General features: G+C 33.7%; 1 protein-coding gene across 5 annotated transcripts in view; it reads left to right on the top strand.

Moving 5' to 3' along the window:
- Nbea (neurobeachin) overlaps positions 1–24,273 on the top strand; it is a 643,202-nt gene that overhangs the window by 225,353 nt on the left and 393,576 nt on the right. For 4 of the 5 annotated variants that reach the window (XM_074043551.1, XM_074043549.1, XM_074043552.1 and 1 more), the window contains 2 exons: positions 3,988–4,142; positions 6,398–6,524. In XM_074043551.1, coding sequence (XP_073899652.1) covers positions 3,988–4,142; positions 6,398–6,524 — 282 coding nt within the window. The remainder of the gene's footprint in view (positions 1–3,987; positions 4,143–6,397; positions 6,525–24,273) is intronic. The other variant, XM_074043550.1, reaches the window with a different exon arrangement.

Below are 24,273 nucleotides of genomic sequence, written 5' to 3'. Positions count from 1 at the left end.
GATCTGCAAGAAGAGAGGAATACTTAGGTCATTGAAAGTATGGGTACTTAGATTCTTTGCTTTGACCTTTTAAGTAACTATGTTTTTAAAATTCATATAAAAGTTATATGTACAAAAAAGTATGTACTGTACAATTTTGTGTATATTTTAGTGTATTATGTATCCTAAATGAGTACCCACATGGGTAATTAGACTCCTAGGTCAGACGTGTTTGGTATAGATGAAATAGTTAACTAGTGGGAAATATAGAGTAACAAAGTGATAGAAAATTTTTTAAGAGTTGACATTTTTTACTTTCAAATATAAGTAGTTGCAAATAGCAGATGACAGCCTAGGAGATAATCACTTTGTTATCAACACATATTAATGATTATCTTTCAAATTTATATAAAATAGAATGCTAAGAGCAGAGAATGTCTTGAGGTATTAGACAATGTGTAGTATTGATGGAAATATGATACCAAGGACAAAAATGTGTGGCCCTCTAATTCTAGATAAACAATTTAGCTATCTTAAAGTGAAATTGTTTCTACAAATCCACGAAATTATGGACTCAAAAAAAATTCCGAAAAATCAAAATTTCTCTCAGCCAAATCATTGTCATTTGGTCATCCTAGCTGATTGAATACATTGGTGCTTGGAAATTGGAGTTCTTAAATGTTGCTACAAATTTCTTCTTCCTGTTTGTTGGTTATAATTTGGTATTTTAAGATACATGGAAATTTCATCTTGGTTTCTATTACATGCCTTCAAATATGCTCAAATTGTTATTTTTTTTTCTCACTCTTTTTCTGTAATTTTATGGTCCTTTCAGCCTTTCCTCATATGACTTGTTTTTCTGATATGCTGTCATCCTAAACATTCCCTTATTTATATAATGCTATTTGTCATTATTCTTGAAATGTGATGACTAATGTTGCTCATAGGATTTTTTTTTTTATGAGTTGTGACATTGGCATTCTATTCCAGGATTGTTGCTTCTTTCAATCTGGGTACTGTTACTGATACAGACTCAGACTATATCAGCACTTTTGGGAGCCATAGCAATAAAAATGATAGCTAAAATGCAGTGACCATTTACAATATTCTAGGTGTTATATGTGAATCTCCTTTTATCTTTGTAGCAATCTTATGCAATGTGAACCACTAGGAATCTGATTTTAACAAAAAAGAGAAGGAAACTGAATGAGATTAACATTTCTTATGTCACACAGCTAATAATTGTTAGAAGTAGAATTCTAACCCAAGTCTATAAGACACTAAAAGCTGGACTTTTAGCCCCTATGCTACTGTAGTTATACTTGCTGTATTTTAAAACTCTGCCGAGTTTGCTTCCAATGAAGTCTCCAGAAGTTTTCTCATCAATAGCTATGAATTTAGTTGCTTTTAGTTTTTTTAGTAGACAGTCTTATTAATGTTTTGCATTTTGTTGATAAGCCATTGGATTACTGGATTTTGAAATTTAACTTTTTCTTCATGTCACTTATTTTTCATAATATAACTTCTTTTTCATAGCCCATGCACTGGATAAGGTATTGCTGATAGTTACTACCAGATGGTACTGATTACTTGTTATAGGGAGTTTTGCCCATAATTAACAATGATCTGTCAGTCAGGAATCTTTGATAATAGCTTCTCTGTCACCTACATATTCATTTTACAGCACTGTCAATCAACCTATGCTTCTTTATCCAAAACATCTTTGAGAGGTGACTTCTTTTCAGATTAAGAATTGACAACTTTGTTTTCTTACTAGATTGCCAGTGAAATACTGTATCACATTACTTTAGAAGTTTTGAGAGGAATTTGATGGTAAACCAAATATATTAATATGTTCTCTTCTTTTTCTGTTGATCCTTGTATAGAACATTGTAACTAGATACCTTGCTTGTATCCTGACAAATTATTTCGGTTTAGACAAAGGTAACATTTATCAACATTTATAAGGTGTCTCATATTTGACAAAGTCCTTTTGAATACATTCTCATTTAATCTGCACAATTACATGAGATATAAGTGGCATTGGTCTTGCTTTTTTTACAGTGAAAAACCAAAATTAAAATCATATAGGTTGAGAATGGTCCCATTTTCAAGCCTTGCTCTTCTAGTGTCACATCCTGCATTCCTTCCACAATGAAATAAATGAAGACATTAGATGAGGACTGACCAATGTAAGGGTTGAAAGCATGATGTGTGCTTTTGGTGATTAGATAGTTGGGAGTTAAGATTAAGCCCAAAGAATTTGACTTTATTGTATATAAAGAAAAATGAAGGAAGTAACCGGAAAAAGATAAAGGAGAAAAAAATTTTTGACATGAGTAAAACTATTTAAGATTGTAATACCTTTGGTCACAAAAAAAAAGTTTTTAAGAACACCTAAAATTAAGAATAATAATTACAAATTTAGGTTTTTTTAACATGGAAGTATTCAGTGAAGAAATTAACAAAAGTGTTTCATTGAAAGCATGTTGGTGTTAAGGAAGTTTAAATTTACCATAAATTTGGAAAATCATCACTGATACAGTTTTGTTTAGTGAAGCTTTTACATGAAAGAGTATTAAAATATAGATCCCTTAAAAGATATGGTTTAGGTTAGATTTTTTTTGTGTTGTCAATCGCCAGTTTTCAAGAATTATATTTGAACTTAAATCATCTCATAAATCTGTTTTCTACATAAGCAAAATCAATTATGATTGGGCAGTGCTTAGAAAATATTTGTGAAATTTGGAGTGCTATAAGTTTGGACAAGAATGAGACTTTACTACAAGGGAATGTAGACATTTATTATATTTTAGAAAGAATTTTATTATATATGTTTTTAAGCTGACTATCACTCTCATTTGTTTATCATTTGAAATTGATACCATGTCAAATTCAGAAACATTTTTATGAAATTCATTTAAAAATGCTAAAGTAATACAGGAAAATATTGGACTCCTGTGTTCAGAAAGTCAAGGCTGCAAAGCTAAATAGATCTCTAAACATTTTTGTATCATCTTGGTTCTCTTTCATTATAATTTCGCTATGAAAAGCAACTCAATTTATTTTAGAAAAAGTAAATATAACCTCATTATGCCCATAAATGTTGTTCATTAATCAGTGGTTAATTTTTTATTTTGTTTTTTTGAAGACAGAGTCTCAAACTCAACATTCTCCTGCCTCAGTCTCCCGAGTGCTGAGATTACAAGCATGCACCACTGTGCCAGGCCATGGCTTAAGTTTTTTGCTTTTCTATGAGAAACTTTAGAATTTGCTTATAAATGTTTCTTGGTATTTACCTTTTTTGTTTTTATTTATTTTGCATAATGGTTGGAATTGAACCCATGTCCTCTTGCATGCTAGGCAAGTGCTTTACCAAATTGGAACTTGAGCCACACCCCCTTGTGGCCTCCTACCTCATAATCTTCTTGTCTCTGCCTCATGAGTAACTGGTATTTTTACTTTTGTATGAATATTTGCACAGGAAGAATATTACATGGACAAAGTGGACATTTTTCGTAACTCTTTTCAAAAAATTTGGTACATATATGCAAAATTTGCTGGTTTGAGCACATATTTCCCAATATTCCCCTATTCACTTGCCACTTTAAGAAGGATTTGCAAATCCAGACACTGCATTAATGTTTGCAAAGTGAATTTTCATAGTCAATACACTTCACAATGTTTCCTTAATGTCCATATCCTTCTCATGGATGAAATTTGTCTCAGGAGTTTAAAATGTTTTTAAAAATTGAAAAAAGAGAAAAGAAAGGGAGGATTGGGGCATGCTGAAGTAGTAGAGCACCTGCCTATCTGCTTAGCAAGTGCAAGGCACTGAATTCAAACTCCATTCCTGAAAAAAACAAAGGGAACAGGGGGAGAAAGATGGAAGGAAGGGAAGGAGAAACATTAATTCAACATTTTCTATGTGTTTCTGCTACACATAGCAGGATTCAAATTTATGTTAGACTTTGTGTTTGTTATTTTCTATCATTTCCTTCTTTGTAGGAGTGTTGTGGTGCCTGTAAAGAAGCCACCTCCAGGTACTTTAGCTGTCACCACTGTGGGAGCCACTACTGCTGGAAGTGGGCTGCCAACAGGCAGCACTTCTAATATATTTGCTGCTACAGGAGCTACACCAAAAAGTATGATTAATACAACAGGTATTGTCCCTATATATTTTTGTGATACTCATCTTTTTCTTTCTGTTTTCTATATCTTCATTTTCTCTTATTTTGACCTTATAACTTAAAATGCCCTGATCATTTGAGATTACTTTAATTTTCAGAATGCTATACTTTTTGTTACAACTTTTCAGAGCTTGTCTCTAGTTCTAGGATGCAGTTTTTAGTAGTCATTTTAGGAAACAGGATTGATTTTTGCTTTGTGTTTTCTCAAAACATGGTGCTCTTTACTTTAAGAGTGAAATCAGATTACCGAAAGATACTGGGGAGCAAAAGTAAAAAATAATTTGAACTCTGAAGTTTGACATGTAAAAATTAGTAAATTGTATCAAGAATATTTAGGTGTATTAAAAAATGGTAATGACAGAACATGGATTTAGTGACATTTATTGATTGAATATTAATTTATATTCTTTGCTAAATCCCCTAAGGGAAGGCAGAGCTCCCCTAAGAACCTTGATGATATGCAAGAGCCACAACTTGATAGAAAAGTGCATGTGAATACGAAGCATTGTTTGACAATGAATTAATTTGTATATTTAGAATTTAATTATACCCAATTCATTGTCCAACAATTTTCTAATTCTAGGAACCAAAAATTCCATATCACTATAAAAATTTTAAACCTGCCTAAAATATTTTTTTGTGAATTTCCAGAAATGTTCCTGTTTATTATTAGCTAAATAAATCCTTACCCAAATCTTTGTGATTCCATTTTAGGTATTTAAACAACGCAAGATGATCCCTGACTTTTCTTCCCTGACTATAGTAGTCTTCTCTTCTCCAAACTGTATAGCCTTGAACTTTTCCATTTATTATCATTACTTAGATTCTTCCCATTTTTATTAATTTTGTAGCTCTTCTTTGTGCTTTCTGTATCTATCTTGTTTATCATACCACCTGAGTCTGACATATCATGAACAGCACATTTATGGGTTGTAGTAAGTAGAATATACTCTATTAAACATATATGTGAGCAAATAAACATCATTAATGGTATTGTGTTAAAGAATACAGCATCTTTTACTTATCTGTATTATAAATAAATACTTATATATGGCTTGTCTGAAAACATGAATGTCTTTCCCCATACTACAATCTTATTCTTTATACTTATTCAGTTTTTTTTGAAATAGGAATAATTTTTTTTTCTTTTTACCAATGAGTATACCTAGAAAGTATTAAGAGTTTTAAAATACACAATGCAGGAGAAAAGAATCTACATTTAGTGTTGCTTATTAAATAAAGGTCTTATTTTTCTTAAGACTTAATTATCACTTCTTATCTTTGTATGAGATAGGTTGCGATATTTTCTTTTCATTTCTATCTTAATAATAAATAGAGAATGATGGAGGGGGTGAATTCAACTGTGATATATTGTAAGAACTTTTGTAAATGTCACAATGTACCCCCAGTACAGCAACAACAATAATAAGAGAATAATATATAGAGTTAATAATTTTACCAAGCTTTATGTGAAAAGCACAATTAAGCACTAAACTTCCTCCATAAAAATACAATTATCTGTAAATAAATTGTGAACTAACATCTAAATATGGCACATTATGAAGTTTAGGTAGAGCTGATGTTACAGTGAAAATCCCAGTAAGCAACTCAGTTTTATGGGAATTAGAAGATATCATAATATTTAGGAACACTAGATGTCCTTCAACTCTGCAGCTATTTAATACACTGTATGGCATATTACAGAAAAATCTGTTTTTCAATGGCATCTTCATATCATTGAGGACAACTCATTATTTTAAAATCTGGTACAATTATACTTATTACAGCCCTTTTCACACAATCATTTTATTAAAATGAGCATTTGATGTAGCAGAGGCACAAATTTATTCTCAAAAAATTCATTGTAAACTAAAAATAGTACAGTAGCAGTATAGAGATAAAATTTTCACATTCAAATTTGCATTGTTTTATCCACTTCATTTTATCTAGAAATTTTTCATTTGTTGATGTCTTTTATTTATACCCCATTTGTAATGCATAGTTTTGTAGAGTAACAGAAGTAAATCAACTATATTTTAATGCAATAACTGTTTTTTAAAAATATAAAGAGTTTATAAGCATAATAATGGCTGTGCATTTTAATTGTCAAATTCTGGTTTGAAATTCAGATGAGTAATTCTTTGAAAATCAGATAGTAATGATGTCATGAAGATTACTTTATTTGATAAATTCTTATTTAAGACTAAAAATTATTATCTTGGGAACAGGTGCCGTGGATTCAGGGTCCTCCTCCTCTTCCTCCTCTTCTAGTTTTGTGAATGGTGCTACCAGCAAAAACCTTCCAGCTGTACAAACTGTTGCTCCAATGCCAGAAGATTCAGCTGAAAACATGAGGTGTGCATAACTATTTGGGTTTTTACTCACTTTATTCCCCTTTTATAAACACAGTGAAATGATAGACAATACATATATGCATTTGGTAAGAATTCTTGGGGTTGTAGGTTAATTTAGTATTTTTATTATATTTCATAATTGCATCATTTTTATATTTTGGCTAGCTTTTAAAAGTCAGCATTATATTTCAAAGTATAAAATGAGATATCTTGGGTGATGTTAAAATATTGATTGCTGAATTTGTAATTCAGTGTCATATACTGTAAGTTACTATTTCAAAGAAAGATTTTAACATGGGCAAATAATAACATTAATAAAATTGAGCACCTATCAGTGAAATATAAATTTTCAAAATAAATATGTGAAATTGTGCATACTATATATCATTGGAACTTCAATAAACAAACATTGTCTTATTTATTGTGATTAAAGACCATTCCTAGAGTGGACTGTCCCTTGTTCCTGGAGTTAAATTGTGCACACATACATGTACGCATGTGTGTGTGTGTGTGTGTGTGTGTGTGTGTGTGTGTGTGTATATTCACATTTCATTAGAAGCATAAAATCTCAGTGAAAGCAGGAAAATATTCATGTTACAATTATCCCAATCAAGAAGTAGACTGTTATAGACACTCCAGAAATATCTACTTTGGGTCCTTTCTCAAAGGACTGTTCTCTACTCTTCAAGTCTCCCCTTGACTTTTAAACCTAGGATAGTTGTGACTTTTTGAATCTTTTATAAATTTAAGTACATTGTACATATTTTTGTTCAACATTAAGTTTATGAGATTCTTCCATATTGCATATAGCCATAGTTACTTTATTCTTATTCCACTTTTATTCCTTTGTGTGTGTATATTACAGTTAATTTTTTTCTGATGATAGGAATTTGGAATTTTTTGTTTTAGCTATTACAAATAATACAGCCATATAGGAAATAATAACATTTCTAATGATTATGAGCACATTATTGCTGTGTGGGTACATATCATGTTCAGTTTTGTGTAAGCATAGTGATAATTCACTGTATTTTTCATTAGTATTTTCATAATGAGTAATGAGGTTGAGTACTTTTAAAATATATTTACTTGACTTTTGGTTTTCCTCATGTGATTTTTTTGTGTTAAAATTCTAGGCCCCAATTAATAATTGGCTTGTCTTTTTTTTATTAATTGTGAAAAGTTCTTTATATAATTTGAACATGAGCCCTGTAGTGATTATATGTCATGTATATTTTTTCTCCTGTCCTGTAGCTTTAAAGTTATTAATATGATCTTATGATCAATGGAAGTTAAATATTTTAATTGAAGTCAGTTGATCAGATTTTGTTTCTGTCTGCTTTTTGTGTTGTATAAAAGTCTTCGTTTACATTTTTCCTCACCTTATCTTCTTCCATCTTTTGTCTTGTTTTTTATATTTAGATGTATAATCTATCTGGAATTGACTTTATAGAGGGATAGGAAGATGATCAAAATCCTTTATTTAAAAGACTCTTCTATGCCACATTCTCTGCCAGTTATGTCAAAAACCAATTGTATATATATTCTTAATTACGGGTTTACACTGTATGCCCTATTTGTCTATTTGTCCACCCTTCTGCTATGGTGTCAAAATTATATTTAGATTTAATAAAGAACAATACAGAATTTGAGAGAACTCTTCCCCATCCTGCACTTTTTTTCTCAAGAAGGTTTGAGCTATTCTTGATGCTTCACAGATGCATTTCAATTTTAGAATCAGTTTGTCGCTATTCATTTGAATTTTCATAAAGCATGGAGTCTTCAGGTTTTTTTCAGCTGGGATTATTTTGCATCTATAAATCACTTTCAGTGCTTTGATTTCCAAACTATGAACGTCATATAATTTCTGTCATCTCTTTAGGATTTCTTAAACTTACCCCCACAATAAATTTTATTTTGCTACATACAAGCTTACATATTTCTCATTTGATTTGTTACTAGGAATTTAATTTTTTTCTGTTTGTATATTCTTTTCTCAAGATAGCTTCAGATTGCCTTTATTTAGACCAGTTGTTTACATTTGTTGAAACTCAATAAAACTTCATATAGAATGTACGTGTTAATGAGTTTTGGCCAGTTTATATACACATAAAACCACATTACAATCAGGATGTAGAATATATCCATTACCCCAGAAAGAACTCTCACACCCCATTTGTAAGTCATCCTAATTGCTGTCCCAGGCAAACAGTATGTGCTTTTTAACATTGTAGTTTAGATTTCCTTTTCAGAGGTTTCATATAGATGGTATCATACATTACGTATTGTTTTATGTCTGTGTTCTTTCACTCGACTTATTTTATGAGTCATCCGTGTCGTTTGGTTTGTGAGTGTATCATCCCTTGTTACGGCTGAGTATTGCTTCATTGTGTGGCTTCCCACAATGTAGTTATTTATCCACCTGTTGATAACACTTGGGGTTTTTCCAGGTTGAAGTAGTTACAGATAATTTTATGCCCAGATGAGAATTGATATTGGCATAGGCTTGATGTTTTTTATTTCTTTTGGGTAAATATCTAAGAATAAAATTCCTGGTTGAATAATAAGTAAATGCTTATATTTATAAGAAACTGCTGTGCCATTTTGCAATGCACTTGAATCATATATTTCTGTTGGTAATGTGTAAAAAGTGCTGTTTTCTGTATTCTTGCTAGTTCTTGCTATTGGTTTTTAACTTAAAATTTTATAATGACTCGATAGTCATATCTTAATTGGTTTGATTTTCCATTTCCTAATTAAAAATGGTGAGTATTTTTTTTCATGTTTATGGGTCATTGAGCTATTTTGCTACATTTAACAGTTGAGTTGTTTTAAAAATAAAATTTAACTGAAATGTAAGAGTTATTTATATATTATTCATAGATTCCCTTTGTCAGATACTTGCATTCCAAAGTTTTTTGTTTCATTCTATGGTTTGCATTTTCATTTTCTTAAAAGTGGTAAGAGCAGAAAGTGTCTGATTTCAATACAGTCTGTTGTCTCCAATAGTTTTATTCTTTTATAATTTGTAACTCTTGCACGAATATAAAAATGTGGATGATAGTGGGGCCCACTGTATTTCTCTTCCCTTGGAGTTCATAGTCCTGTTCTGCCTATATTATCTGAAAATAATAGTTCTCTGTGTTTGTCCATTTTCTTAGGTGTTACAGTGGTAGATAATTCTAGATTCTCAATCTTCAAAGGCTAAAAATGGACTTTAATGCTCTTATGATACTGTCATTTCTCTTAAAACTTTATTTTTAATTGTTTGCTGACATATATAATCTGCTTTCGTACATTGATCTAAAATTGACTCCTTAAGCATACCTATTACTCCTACTGATATTATTCCTAATCCATACTCCTTGTTATTCCTTTTTTTTATTCATTTATTCACATGTGCATACATTCTTTGGGTCATTTCCCCTCCTGCTCTCCCCGCCCTTGCTTCCAGGCAGAACCTGTTCTGCCCTTATCACTAATTTTGTTGAAGAGAAGACATAAGCATAATAAGAAAGACAAAGCATTTTTGCTAGTTGAGTTAAGGATACCTATACAGAGAGATTCCTAGCATTGCTTCCATGTACAAATGTGTTACAACCCAAGTTGATTCATCTCTAACTGATCTTTACACTGGTTCCTGATTTCCTTCTCGTGTTGACCTCTGTTGCTTTAAGGTTTCTGTAGTAGTTCCTCTAGAGTGGGGACATCAAATGCTTTCATGTTTTGGGTGGTCTACCTATCCCCATATCTCTAGTATGTCATTTCCCTTTGTCATGTGACCCAAGTCCGACAACATTGCTATATTTGGCCTAGATCTAAAGTCTGCATATGAGGGAGAACATATGATTTTTGGTCTTCTGAGCCTGGCTAACCTCACTTAGAATGATGTTCTCCAGTTCTCCTTTTTCTTGACTTACAGAACCACTTACTATCTCCAGTTCCATTTCTCTAGACATGATTATAGCAGACTTTATTTATTCTTCATCTCAAAAGGGAAGTATAGACCATTTCATCGTTATGATCTTTCCTGTCTATTTATTGCATATAACTGTCAAATATTAGAAGCATCTAGTATTTATAACTAACAACAATTGCTGTCATGATGTACATTGAATTTTCTCTTATAATTTTTTTGCACACACTGAAATGTTTACATGTTTGCTCTGCTAACATGGGGTACTGCATTTATTTATTTGTTTATTTATTTATGGTTGTTTTTGAGACAGGGTCTCAGTATGTAGCCCAAGCTGGCCTCAAACTTGCAATCCTCTTGTCTCAGCCTCTGGAGTACCGGAATTATAGGCATGTCCCATCATACCTGAAGATTAATTTTTTTTAATTTATAATTTTGGCTGTCCTGGAGTTTGAACTCAAGGCCTGGTCTTGCCCTTGCTAGGATAGCACTTTACCAACCACCTGAGCCATACCCCTAGGCCTTTTATGCTTTTAGCTATTTTTCAGGTAAGGTCACATGCTTTGCTTGGGATATCCTCAGACAAGATTCTCCTTCCTCTGCCACCTGTGTAGCTGTAGACACTGGCATGAGCTACAACACCAGGCTTATTGATTGAGATGGAGATTTTGCTAACTTTTTTTCTCCTAGCCCCAGATTGCAATTCTGCCTCCTAAGTAGCTGGGATTATAGATGTAAGTTCCCTCGCCTTGAGTGTTTTTATCTCTTGAAGAGTTTATATAAGATATTTTTTGGAATGTGGCAAACTTTATACAGTCAAATACATTTGATTTTGGATCTTGTATTATGAGAAAGTATTTAAACTAAAATTTCAATTGCAAACTGTTTTCTAATAGTTTCAGATCTCTCCAGATTTTCTATTTTATCTTGTGTTAGTTTTGATGGCATAACATTCATATAGTTTATAGTAATACTCCTGATGTTCATTGTTTACCCTCTTCCCTCCCTCCATCCTTCCTGCTTTTTTAACTTCTGATAGTGGCAGGCAATTTTATTCATATTTTTAAAAAAACAAACAGAAAAGACTCACCAGAGAGATGTAACTAGAAACTGTGAGGTTAAAAGTTATATGCTATTATTTTTCCTCAGTGCAATACTTTTCAAACATCACATGCATCAAAATAACATGAAGGACTTATTAAAGCACAGATTTGTTGGTCTCATCTCTGAGTTCTGATTAATTGATACAATGATTCTGATTCAGGGATGTAAACTTGCATGTCTAGTGGGTTCTTGCATGTATTAGTCTTATTCTTTAGGGAAACATAACCACTAAGGTGTTTATACACACACATATACACACACATACATATAAGTTTTTATAGGGTGTGCCTTCCTAATCTAAATTCTGAAATGCTCCAAAACCCTAAACTTTTTGAGTACCAATGTGATGCCTCAAGTGAAAAATTATATTCCATGAAACTTTCTTCTGTGCTCAAAAGTATTAAAAATAACTCATAAAATTACCTTCAGGCTATATGTATAAGGTATGTATGAAACCTTAATGAATTTCATGTTTAGACTTTAAGTAAATCTTACGCATGAGGGAGAGAAGTCTGCTTTACCTCAGTCTACCTAGTCAAATGTTAAATCTTACCAAGAAATGCCTCCACAGTCACTCCCAAGATACTGCCTGAGTACTCTGTCCCAGTCAAGTTGGCACATAAAATTAACCATCATAGGAGGTGAGGCTGAGACTGCTCATCTAGAGAACCATTTTGAAAAGCAATGGATAAGTAGTCATCCTGCAGATTACAGCATTCATTGTCTCTTCCCAGAAAATGCATACATAGATCATTTACTCCCACATTTGCAAACATATATTTACATATGTATATGTGTGTATGTGTACATCTTGTATTTAAACCCTATGTGAAAGTATATTTATTTTATGGATAACGTGTTGAAATTTACCCAAATGTTTAACTACAGTTAAAATTTTCATTCGACTTCTGAATTACTCAACCTATTCTTCCAGAATAGGTCCTTGGAACAAGAGTGGTCCAAACACTAAAATCCTGTTCTTAACTTTACTATGATTGATCAAACAACTGGTCTCTATCTTAACTCTACATTGCCCTCAAATATCTGTATTGATTTTGGTTTGGGTTTTTTCCAGTTTTTTAAAGTTGTTCTCACCAGAATTAGCCTGTTATTAAGGACGGAAATCCAAATTATTTTGTATACGTAGTTTGTTTATTGTCCCATATTCAAAAGGGTATTAAAATGGCTTAGTTTTTTCTAATCACTGGTTTCAGCTGAATTATGTCAGATGCATTCATTCTGATATGTTATATCATGGAAAATTTATTATTGTAATTTTCTAGTTATAAAAAGTTTGGTCAAGTATAAATTCTATCTGATCCAATTAAGCTACTTCAGCTTTTAATATAGCTGTATTTATTTTAATGGAATACATTAATGAGGATTTTAATGGAAATTCTTTTTCTTTCCCTTCTTTAAATATATTCCTGCTTTTATATTTAAAACAAGTTTTTCATATACATCATATGAATGAATCTTACTTTTTAAGATCATTTTTACATTTACTTACATGTGTATACCTTATTTGGGCCACCTCTCTCCACCCCCGGCTTCCTGAATCTTACTTTAAAAAAATCAGTTTGACAATATATATTTCAGTTGCATAATTCTAGATTATTAGTATTTAATTTAATTACTGATGTGATTTATTGTTGTTTATCAATTTTAATGTCACTATATCCTATTATGTGTGATAGTGTATGTTTTTAATGGTATACATCTAGTTCCTCTTTCATATTCTTTGTATTAATGTTACCATACATCTTACATGCACATGCTTTATTTAGAAACAATATGCTTCTACTTTTTTTGCTCTGGTCAGTCAATTACCCTTCAGAAGTATTAAACATGCATGCATTTTTAGCTGTGTGTGGTTTCTCATGCCTGCAATCCTAGCTACTTGGGAGTCTGAGTCAGGAGGATCTTTTCAGTCCAGGTGTTTGGGGCCAGCCTGCACAATATAGCCAGATCTCTCTCAAGAAAAACAAGAGAGAAAGAGAGAGAGAGAGAGAGAGAGACGAGAGAGAGAGAGAGAACTTATATTTACTTTAACTTATCATTTCAAACTTTCCTAATTTGTATAAACCTAAGTTTTTGTCAAGTATCATTCCTTATATTTGAAGTTCTTTTAAAAGTACTTATAGTACAAGCTAGTTGTATAAATTCTCTCAATTTTTGTTGATGGAAAAAGTAATCCATTTTTTTACTTTCATGTTTGGAAAAAAACTTTTGACCAGGTATAGGATTGTGGGCTGTGTATTTTGGAAAAAGGTTTGAAATAGATTTCATTCCATGTCTTCTGGCTTGCATAGTTTTTCCAAAGAGAATGTCATTCTTATCTTTGTCCCTCTTTATGTATATGTATCTTTATTCTCTGGCTGCCTTTTTCAAATTTTTTCATATGTTTGGATTTTAAAAGTTTACTGTGACACATCTAGGCTATTTATTTATTCATTAATTTACTTAATAAAATTATTCTTGATATTTTCTGGGTTCCTTGTATATGTACTTTTAGAATTCTCACCATGCTTGGAAAATTCTTTCATTCATTCATCACATATTTCTTCTACTCTATCTTCTCTACTTGTGTTAGATTTATATTGCTATAGTAACAAATTGCCAGAAATTTAGCACTTGAAAACGACGTCCATATTATTTATCTCATAGTTCTCTAAGTTAGAAGTCCAACAAAGCTCATGCTGGGCCGAAATTTGTTTGTTAGCAGTGCTGCATCACTTATTGGAAACTGGAAGAAAATTTGTTTCTAAGCAGAACTCAGCACCTAAGATGTGGGACTCATGGACCTGCTTCCTTTCTTGTTCACTCAGGGACTCCTCTTAGCTCCTAGGGTTGTTTTTCCTTTCCTTGCATATGCCTCCCTATGTTCAGAACCAGTAACAATGCAGATCTTCTTAGACTTGGGATACCTATGATTCTTCCCTTCAACACATCTTTCCTGTTTTCTTTGTTGTTATTATTATTATTCATTTATTCACATGTGTGTACATTGTTTGGGTCATTTCTCCCCCCTACTCCCTTTTCTCCCCCTCCACCCTCACTTCCAGGCAGAGCCTTTTCTGCCCTTATTTCTAATTTTGTTGAAGAAATGACAAAATCATAAAAGGAAGACATAGCGTTTTTGCTAGTTGAGTTAAGGACAGCTATACAGAAAGATTCCTAGCACTGCTTTCATGTACAAATGTGTTACAACCCATGTTGATTTATCTCTTAACTGATCTTAACACTGGTTCCTGATCTATTTCTCATGTTAACCTCTGTCGCTTTAAAGTTTCTGTATTAGTTCCTTTGGAGTGGGGACATCAAACACTTTCATGTTTTAGGTTTTCTACCTATTCCTATCTCTCCCATATGTGCTCTCCCCTTGTCATGCTATCCAAGTCCAGCCACATTGCTACATTTGGCCTAGATCTAAAGTCCACATAGGAGGGAGAACATACGATTTTTGGTCTTCTGAGCCTGGCTGACCTTGTTCAGAATGATGTTCTCTGGTTCCATCCATTTAGCTTCAGATGATAAGATTTCATTCTTCTTCATGGCTGAGTAAAATTCCATTGCGTATAAATACCACATTTTCTTAATCCATTTGTCAGTAGTGGGGCATCTTGGTTGTTTCCATAATTTGGCTATTGTGAATAGCACTGCAATAAACATGACTGTGCAGGTACCTCTGGAGTAACCAGATCGCATTCCTTTGGGTATATCCCCAGGAGTGGGATTGGTGGATCATATGGCAGATCTATGTTTAGATTATTTATTTATTTATTTATTTATTTTATTATTCATATGTGCATACAAGGCTTGGGTCATTTCTCCCCCCTGCCCCCACCCCCTCCCTTACCACTCACTCTTCCCCCTCCCTCTCCCCCCCACCCCCTCAATACCCAGCAGAAACTATTTTGCCCTTATTTCTAATTTTGTTGTAGAGAGAGTATAAGCAATAATAGGAAGGACCAAGGGTTTTTGCTGGTTGAGATAAGGATAGCTATACAGGGCATTGACTCACATTGATTTCCTGTGTGTGTGTGTTACCTTCTAGGTTAATTCTTTTTGATCTAACCTTTTCTCTAGTTCCTGGTCCCCTTTTCCTATTGGCCTCAGTTGCTTTTAAGGTATCTGCTTTAGTTTCTCTGCGTTAAAGGCAACAAATGCTAGCTAATTTTTTTAAGGTGTCTTACCTATCCTCACCCCTCCCTTGTATGCTCTCGCTTTTATCATGTGCTCAAAGTCCAATCCCATTGTTGTGATTGCCCTTGATCTAATGTCCACATATGAGGGAGAACATACGATTTTTGGTCTTTTGGACCAGGCTAACCTCACTCAGAATGATGTTCTCCAGTTCCATCCATTTACCAGTGAATGATAACATTTCGTTCTTCTTCATGGCTGCATAAAATTCCATTGTGTATAGATACCACATTTTCTTAATCCATTCGTCAGTGGTGGGGCATCTTGGCTGTTTCCATAACTTGGCTATTGTGAATAGTGCAATAAACATGGGTGTTCAGGTGCCTCTGGAGTAACCTGTGTCACAGTCTTTTGGGTATATCCCCAAGAGTGGTATTGCTGGATCAAATGGTAGATCAATGTCTAGCTTTTTAAGTAGCCTCCAAATTTTTTTCCAGAGTGGTTGTTTAGATTTTTAAGAAGCCTCCAAATTTTTTTCCAGAGTGGTTGCACCACTTTGCATTCCCACCAGCAGTGTACAAGGGTTCCTTTTTCCCCACATCCTCACCAACACATTGGTGGTGGTGTTTTTGATGTTGGCTATTCTAACAGGGGTGAGGTAGAATCTTAGTGTGGTTTTGATTTGCATTTCCTTTATGGCTGGAGATGGTGAGCATTTTTTCATGTGTTTTTTGGGCATTTGAATTTCTTCTTTTGAGAATGTTCTTTTTAGTTCAGTTGTCCATTTCTTTATTGGTTCATTGATTTTAGGAGAGTCTAGTTTCTTAAGTTCCCTGTATATGCTGGTTATCAGTCCCTTGTCTGATGTATAGCTGGCAAATATTTTCTCCCACTCTGTGGGTGGTCTCTTTAGTTTAGATACCATTTTTTTTGTTGTGCAGAAGCTTTTTAATTTTATGAAGTCCCATTTGTCCAATCTTTCTCTTAGTTGCTGGGCTGCTGGAGTTCTATTGAGGAAGTCCTTGTCTAAACCTATTACTTCCAGAGTGTTTCCTGCTCCTTCCTGTACTAACATCAGAGTTTCAGGTCTGATATTAAGGTCCTTGATCCATTTTGAGTTGATACTAGTACCAGGTGATAGACATGGATCTAGTTTCAGTTTCTTGCAGACAGGTAACCACTTTTCCCAGCAACATTTGTTGAAGAGGTAGGGTGGGGATCCAGCAGTCCCACTTGGAGCTGGGCCCGGCAGGGCCCAAGGGCTGGTGATTCTGGTGGGTGTGAATTAGGGCCTGGTGGGACCCAGGGGCGGGGATCCCACAGCATGGATGTGGAGCTGGGGCCTGGCAGGGCCGGAGGGGCCACATCTTTCCTGTTTTCTTCTTTCCTCTTATTCTTGCCAGTGAGTTTTCTGCTTTTTAGCGCTTGTGTGATTAGATTAAGATCAACTTCATAATTCAGGAAAATCTCCCTATTTTAATGTCCATAATCTTAATTTGGCCTGCATAGTCACTTTTCCCATGTAACATGACTTATTCATAGGCTCTAGGGATTATGGTTCAAATATGTATGGGCAACAGTTATTTGGTACACTACACTGACACAGAGGTAAGATTACCTGTTACCACTCCATAGCTCTTAAAGGCCTGTGTGTGCTCTCATTCCTTCTGTTTTCCCATATATGTTTTATATAAAAGAATAAATATATTCTTTCTTCTTTTTGATTCTCTAATCTATTAAAATTCAGTATGGATCTGAATATAGGAGTCCAAATATTGTATTCAATATTAGAAAATAAATCACAATGTTACAAAATTAAAGGCTATCAAGCACCATATATAAATTTAATAAAATCCAAAGAGACAAAATTAAGTTATTGCCTGACACACTTCTATGTTTTTCTTAATTTTAAGCTATATACTCTTTTATTACCCCTCATATGAAAAAATTTTTTGATTGTTTTGCTTTTAGAATTTTTAGTTTCATTTTATTTTATTTAACATGATCTACAAATTTCTATGTGATGTTTTAATATATTTATAAATTATATAATGATCAATCAGAATAATTACCACATCTATCACATCTAGTACATGTCATTTCTTTGTGATGAAACAGTCAAAATCCTGTCTTGTAGCTATTTTGAAATATATAGTGCATTTTTATAAGTATATTCTACATTATTTTTGACCAAACTTAGTACCCAACTGTGAACAGAACTTATTCTTCCTTTCTAATTGTAACTTTGTGTTCCTTCACCAACCTCTCTCATCCTCCTCTCTCCATTACCCTCTTCAGCCTCTGGTAGCCATAATTATACTCCGTACTTCAGTGAAATTGACTATTTTGGACCCTACATATATGTGAAATCTGTACCTGACTTTTCACTTAACATGCTGTCTTTTAGGTGTATCCATATTGTTTCACATAACAGGAGTTCATATATTCTTATGACTGAATAGTATTCCATTGTGTTTATATACCACATCTTTTTTAATCCATTCATCTGCTGATAAGACACTTAGGTTGATTCCATGTCGTCTATTGGTGCTGCAGTAAACATGGGAGTGTGGATATTAGACTATATTTTAATTCACTGATTCTTTGTTTGGCTTTATTGAGTCTGTTGAAAAATCTATTAAATCCATATTGTCTCTTTTACTGTATTCTTCAATTGTACCATTTTTCTTTTTTTTTTTTTTCAGTTTAGTTATCCTGCAGTCCCCCATCTGTGTATGTTGTCTACCTTTTCAACTACTGATCAATTCTTAGTTGTAGATACTTTGAATTCTTTGATAATGCTAAATCTTACTATGATTCTGATTTGGTTAGTTTCTCTCTATTTTGTTTTTTCTTGCTTCTTTGTATGTATTGTAATTTTCAGTTGAAAACTGGAAATTGTGTATATAATAGTAGTGACTCACAGTAGTATTTGTGCTTGAAATGGACCTGCCCCTACTTATGCTAGGCCTTTAGTGTCACGAGCTAAGTCATTCTAGCTAGGAGTTTAGCTGGGTTGGCTTCAGTTATTCTCAGTGCACTTAGGCCTTTGTTGGACTTTTACTTATTTTTCTTACTCTTACCTTATTTTTAGGCTTTTTTGGTTCCTGTATTTCACTACATTGTAGTGCTTTCTGCAACAATAGGCTGTTGTTATCTGTTGCTGTGTGCTTGTAAGTCTGGTGCTCAGGGCCATGTGGTCCTTCTCTGTTGTCTTAACTTCAGATCAGTCTTAGGCATGTGCTGTTCTACTTCTTGAAGATAGGACATTTACAGTGATTCTGCTCACCTCCAAATAATTAAGGATCTCTAAGTATGAAGATGAGCCCCATCTCATCAGAAGAGCTCTCAGAAGAGCCCTATCTCCAGAGCAGAGAGTTTTTTCTATTCTTTTCCTCCACTTATAATAGACCTTCTGTGTACCCTGAAAGTGACAGGGTTTACTTTCTCCCAGGTTCATGAGATTTTTATTCTGTTCCATAAGCATAGTGCGAAGAAGAATCCAGTTTGTGCTTTATGCTTTTCTTGCCATAGTTACTTATCTGTCTCATAGCCTGCAGAAGTGAAGGAAGTTTCTCTGTGTTTCATACTGCATGCAATCTTTATCGTGAGTAGTGATGAGGTTTGTAAAGAAAGGCTTGGAAGTTATTACAAATTCCCCTTGTGTGTACAACTCTAAGAATTTTTTTCATGTTAGTCCATATTTAAACTTCACAAATTAATTTTAAAAGTTTAGTTGAAAAATCTTACCAGCTTACATGGTGCCCAGTGTTTCTTCTTGTGCTCTGCCCCAACTAAGCAAGTTCTTACATTCCATGTCTTTCTTTGGATTTTAGATTTCAAGACTAGTTGGTTGCCTGGCAACATCCATTTTCTGATAGATTATAATAAGGTTATGATTCCATGGATTATCTTGTTTTTGTTTGTGAATATTGTGACAACCAACAACTCTTTTGTTTTTTTTCTTTTTATAAATCATTAGACATCCTCATTTCTTTCAAATATTCAAAATTTTAATTGATGATTTTTCAACTTGTATTTTCAAAACATATATTGTGAACCAAGTACTATACTAAAAACATACATTACTACCCCAAGAAGCAAATTCTTAGATAAAGCATTCATGTGACTGGTTTACTAGAGAATGTTCTTGATAACACTGCCTATAAAGAAATGGGAAAAGAAGATTGGCCTTATGGAAAAGAGATTTTAAGAGAGGTCCTAGGACATTCCAAGGGAAAGCTCTGAGATTGGAATAGCTTCTAGAGAGGTGGTATCCTCAGTTGAATTAATGTCCTCACTGGCCAGTGTTTGAATCCAGACTGCTCCTGATAAGGAGCCTAACATAGATGAAGCAGCTCCCTTCTAGAGAGGAATTACTCCATGGCACTCCTCAGAACATTGAGGGAATAAAGATCCCTCTGTGAGGTCTCATTGAACACCACAGCTCCTATCACACTGAATATTTTATACTGTGTTAAACTTTTTATTTAATAGGAAAAACTTTATTTAAATTTTGTATCAGCTATTCAAAACATAATTAGTCTTACGCTTTATGTTACTGGGTTTAATGTTTAGTCTTAGTTAAGTGGCTTATCTTTTCATCTTTACAATTTTATTCCAGTGTTGTGAATATTTGCAACTTTTTATTTGCCTAGTTGACTTGAAAGCTGGAATTGTTGCGTTTACATATTCATTTATTTTTTTCTGTCTATAAAATATGCAATTAACATTTTCCAAAAATGCACTCCAAAAAGCTTTTCTAATTATTTAAAGACATCCCAAAAGGAATCATATTTCTTAAAACTTAAAAAATGCTTACTTGGAATGTAGTTTACCATATAGAGTAATAATCTTGCATACAAAAGAATTCTGTTTAACTTCAGTTTCTTAATCTTCTGCCTTTAATTTCATCTACTTTTTTAATGTGCTCATCATGCACTTGAAAATATATATGATTCTGTTTAGAAGGAATGAGGAGAAAATTCCATTTTTAAATTTTATGATATCATGGGGAAATAAAATAACTATGCATGTTTTTCAGCATCATGTTTTGCTTAGTGACTGCAGCCCTAGGAAATTAGTTTAAAAACTATCATTGGTAAGATCTCCCATGCTTATGGATTGACAGAATCAACACAGTAGAAATGGGTATACTACCAAAAACAATCTACATGTTTTAACACAATTCCCATCAAAATCCCAATTACATTCATCACAGAGATTGAAAATCTACCCTAAAGTTCATTTGGAAACACAAAAGACTATGAGTAGCCAAGGCAATATTGAGCACAAAAAGCAATGTTGGAGGTATCACAATACCCGACTTCAAACTATACCACAGAGCCATAGCAATAAAAACACGCATGGTACTGGCACAAAAACAGATAGGAAGACCAGTGGAACAGAGTAGAGGACCTGGATAAGAATCCATACAGCTACACCCACCTTATTTTTGACAAAGGCACCAAAAACATGTGATGGGAGAGCCTCTTCAGCAAATTTTGCTGGGAAAAGTGGTTATCTGCCTGCAGAAAACTGAAACTAGATCCATGCCTATCACCCTGTACTAATATCAACTCAAAGTGGATTAAGGACCTTAATATCAGACCTGAAACCTTGAGGTCAGTACAGGAAAGAGGAGGGAATACATTGAAAGCAATAGGTAAAAGCAAGGACTTCCTTAGTCCTTGGGCCTGAAGCAGCCCAGCAACTAAGAGAAAGGATTGACAGATTGGACTGCATGAAATTAAGAAGTTTCTGCACAACAAAAGAAATGGTCTCTAAATTGAAGAAAGCATCAATAGAATGGGAGAGAAACTTTGCTCACTATACATCAGACAAGGGACTGATGATAACCAGCATATACAAGGAGCTCAAAAAAGTAAATTCCCCTAAATCAATGAACCAATAAAGAAGTGGGTGACTGAACTAAACCGAACTTTTTCAAGGGAAGAAGTCCAAATGGCCAAATAACACATGAAATATGCTCACCATTCCTGGCCATAAAGGAAACGCAAATCAAAACCACACTAAAATTCTACCTCACTCCTGTTATAATTGGTACCATCAAGAACACCACCACCAACAAATGTTGGCGAGGATGCTGGGGAAAAAGTAACCCTCATACACTGCTGGTGGGAATGTAAGCTAGTACAACCACTATGGAACACAATATGGAGACTTCTTAAAGAACTAAATGTAGATCTGCTATATGATCTAGCAGTACCACTCTTAGGGATATAACCAAAGGAATGCAACTCAGGTTATTACAAAAGCACCTGCACACCCATGTTTATTCCAGCAGTATTCACAATAGCCAAACTAGGGAAAGAGCCAAGATGCCCCACTACCAACAAATGAATTAAGAAAATGTGGTATTTATAGACAATGGAATTTTTATTCAGCCCCAAAAAAAGAATGAAATTTTGTCATTTGCATGTAAATGGATGGAACTAGAGAACATCATCTTAAGCAAAGTTAGGCTCAGAAGACCAAAACTCTCATGTTCTCTCTCATGTGTGGATTATAGATCTAAAACAAATGCATTAATATTATTGGACATGGGGCACACACTAAGGGGAGACTGCACATGGGAGGAATAGGGAAGGGGAAGGAAACCTAATACCTGAATGTGGTTGATATGCTCACTATATAAAAGTGAATATAGTAATCTTAAACTGGCAGAGGCCACTATGGGAAGGAGACTAGGAAGTAGTGAAGTGATCTAGTAGAAATGAACCAGTGTGGGTTGCAGTACATGTGTGCATGGCAACAACAGTTGGAATCTCTCTGTATAGTTATCTTTATCTCAAACTAGCAAAAACTCTATGTTTTTCTTATTATCTCTTTATTTTTTCTCTTCAACAAAGTCAGAGAACAAGAGTGCGGAACAGGTTCTGCCTGAAAGCAGAGGTGGGGGTCAAATAATGTATACACATGTAAGTAAATGTAAAAATGATAAAATACAATTTAAAAATAATTTTAAAATGTAAAAAAAAATCTTCTCAGACAGTGTGGGTCATTATGTCTGTCACACATTCTCAGATTTAGGATGCAATTACTCACCAGCTAACTACTATGGTAAGTTAGATTTCAAATTAAATTTAGTGAGTACTGGATAAAATATTTAAAGTTAATGCTCATCAATTAATAGCTTGAATATATAGCTGCTTAAGAATTTAACTTTACTGTATATGGCTTTTCTATCATTAATAATCTCCTAATTTTGTCTTTTCATCTATGTTAACTTATGCAAATAAATTCATTTGCCTATGTTTATATTTCCTAATTTATATGGAAGCTTTTTTTGAGAAACTAGTTTTATTTTATTGTTAATTTTTTACTAGAATATATTGATTGTACAGGGAGGATTCATTCTGACAATTCCAAATAGGCTTATATTGTATATTGATTAGATCACTCCCACCATCTCTCCCACCCCCACTTAAAGCAATTGCAAGAGGTTTCAGTGTTTTATTTCATATAAGTAAATGAAGTCCATCAACGATGTTCCTCACCTTAATCTCTTTCATTCACCCTCCTCTTCCCAGAAGTACCCCCTCCCACACATTGTATCTATTTTACAATCCTGTTTTTCATTAATTTCTAAGTTGATATTCAAAAAGGTTTCTTGATGTATCCTCACTGTGAGTAGATTTTACTTTGGTCTATTCAGCCCCTTCCATTAGTCTGTCTTACCCCTTCTCTTCCAACCTACATTGTTCAACAGCTTTCAATACATATCCTTATGTCCCCTACCTTCATAGATGTAGTGTTTTACAGTATGGTGCTTTATCATTTCCTTTTCCTTTCCCTCCTTCCCCAAATTCCATAGAATGGTTCCACTGTTATAGAGATGTTCTACATGTACATTTGTATAAGATGATGTTTGTTTTGTGTACATGTTTATCTTTTGGTTCTGTTCTCCACATATGGGAGAAAATGTGTGGTCTTTATCTTTCTAAACCTGAATTACTTCACTAAACATAATGTCCTCCAATTGCATCCATTTGCCTTTAAACCACTTGGTGCCATTCTTCCTTATGGCTGGGTAAAACTCCATTGTGTATATATACCACATTTTCCTGATCTGTTCATCATTTGTAGGGCATCTGGGTTGTTTCTGTAGGTTGGCTATTATGAACAGTGGTGTGATAAACATGGGTGTGCAAGTATCTTAATTGTAACCTGACTTATATTCCTTTGGATGTATGCACAGGTGCAGTATCACTGGATCATATAGTTCTATTTTTAGCTTTTTGAGAAATCTCCATATTGCTTTCCATAATGCTTATACTAATTTGTAGTCCCACCAACAGTGTGTAAGATTTCTGTTTCACCACATCCTCACCAGCATTTGTTGCTGTTTTTGCTATTGAACACGGCCATTCTAACTGGGGTGAGATGAAATCTTAGTGTACTTTTGATTTGCATTTCTTTTATAACCAGGGAAGTCGAACACTTCTTCATGTATTTATTGGCCATTTGTACCTCTTCTTTTGAAAATTCCCTATTCAATACATGTGCCCATTTCTTCACTGGGATGTTGATTCTTTAGGGGTTGAGTTTTTTGAGTTCCCAG

The sequence above is a fragment of the Castor canadensis genome, chromosome 10, assembly GCF_047511655.1.
Source record: "Castor canadensis chromosome 10, mCasCan1.hap1v2, whole genome shotgun sequence".
Lineage (NCBI taxonomy): Eukaryota > Metazoa > Chordata > Mammalia > Rodentia > Castoridae > Castor > Castor canadensis.
This window is presented reverse-complemented; position numbering and strand designations above follow the sequence as displayed.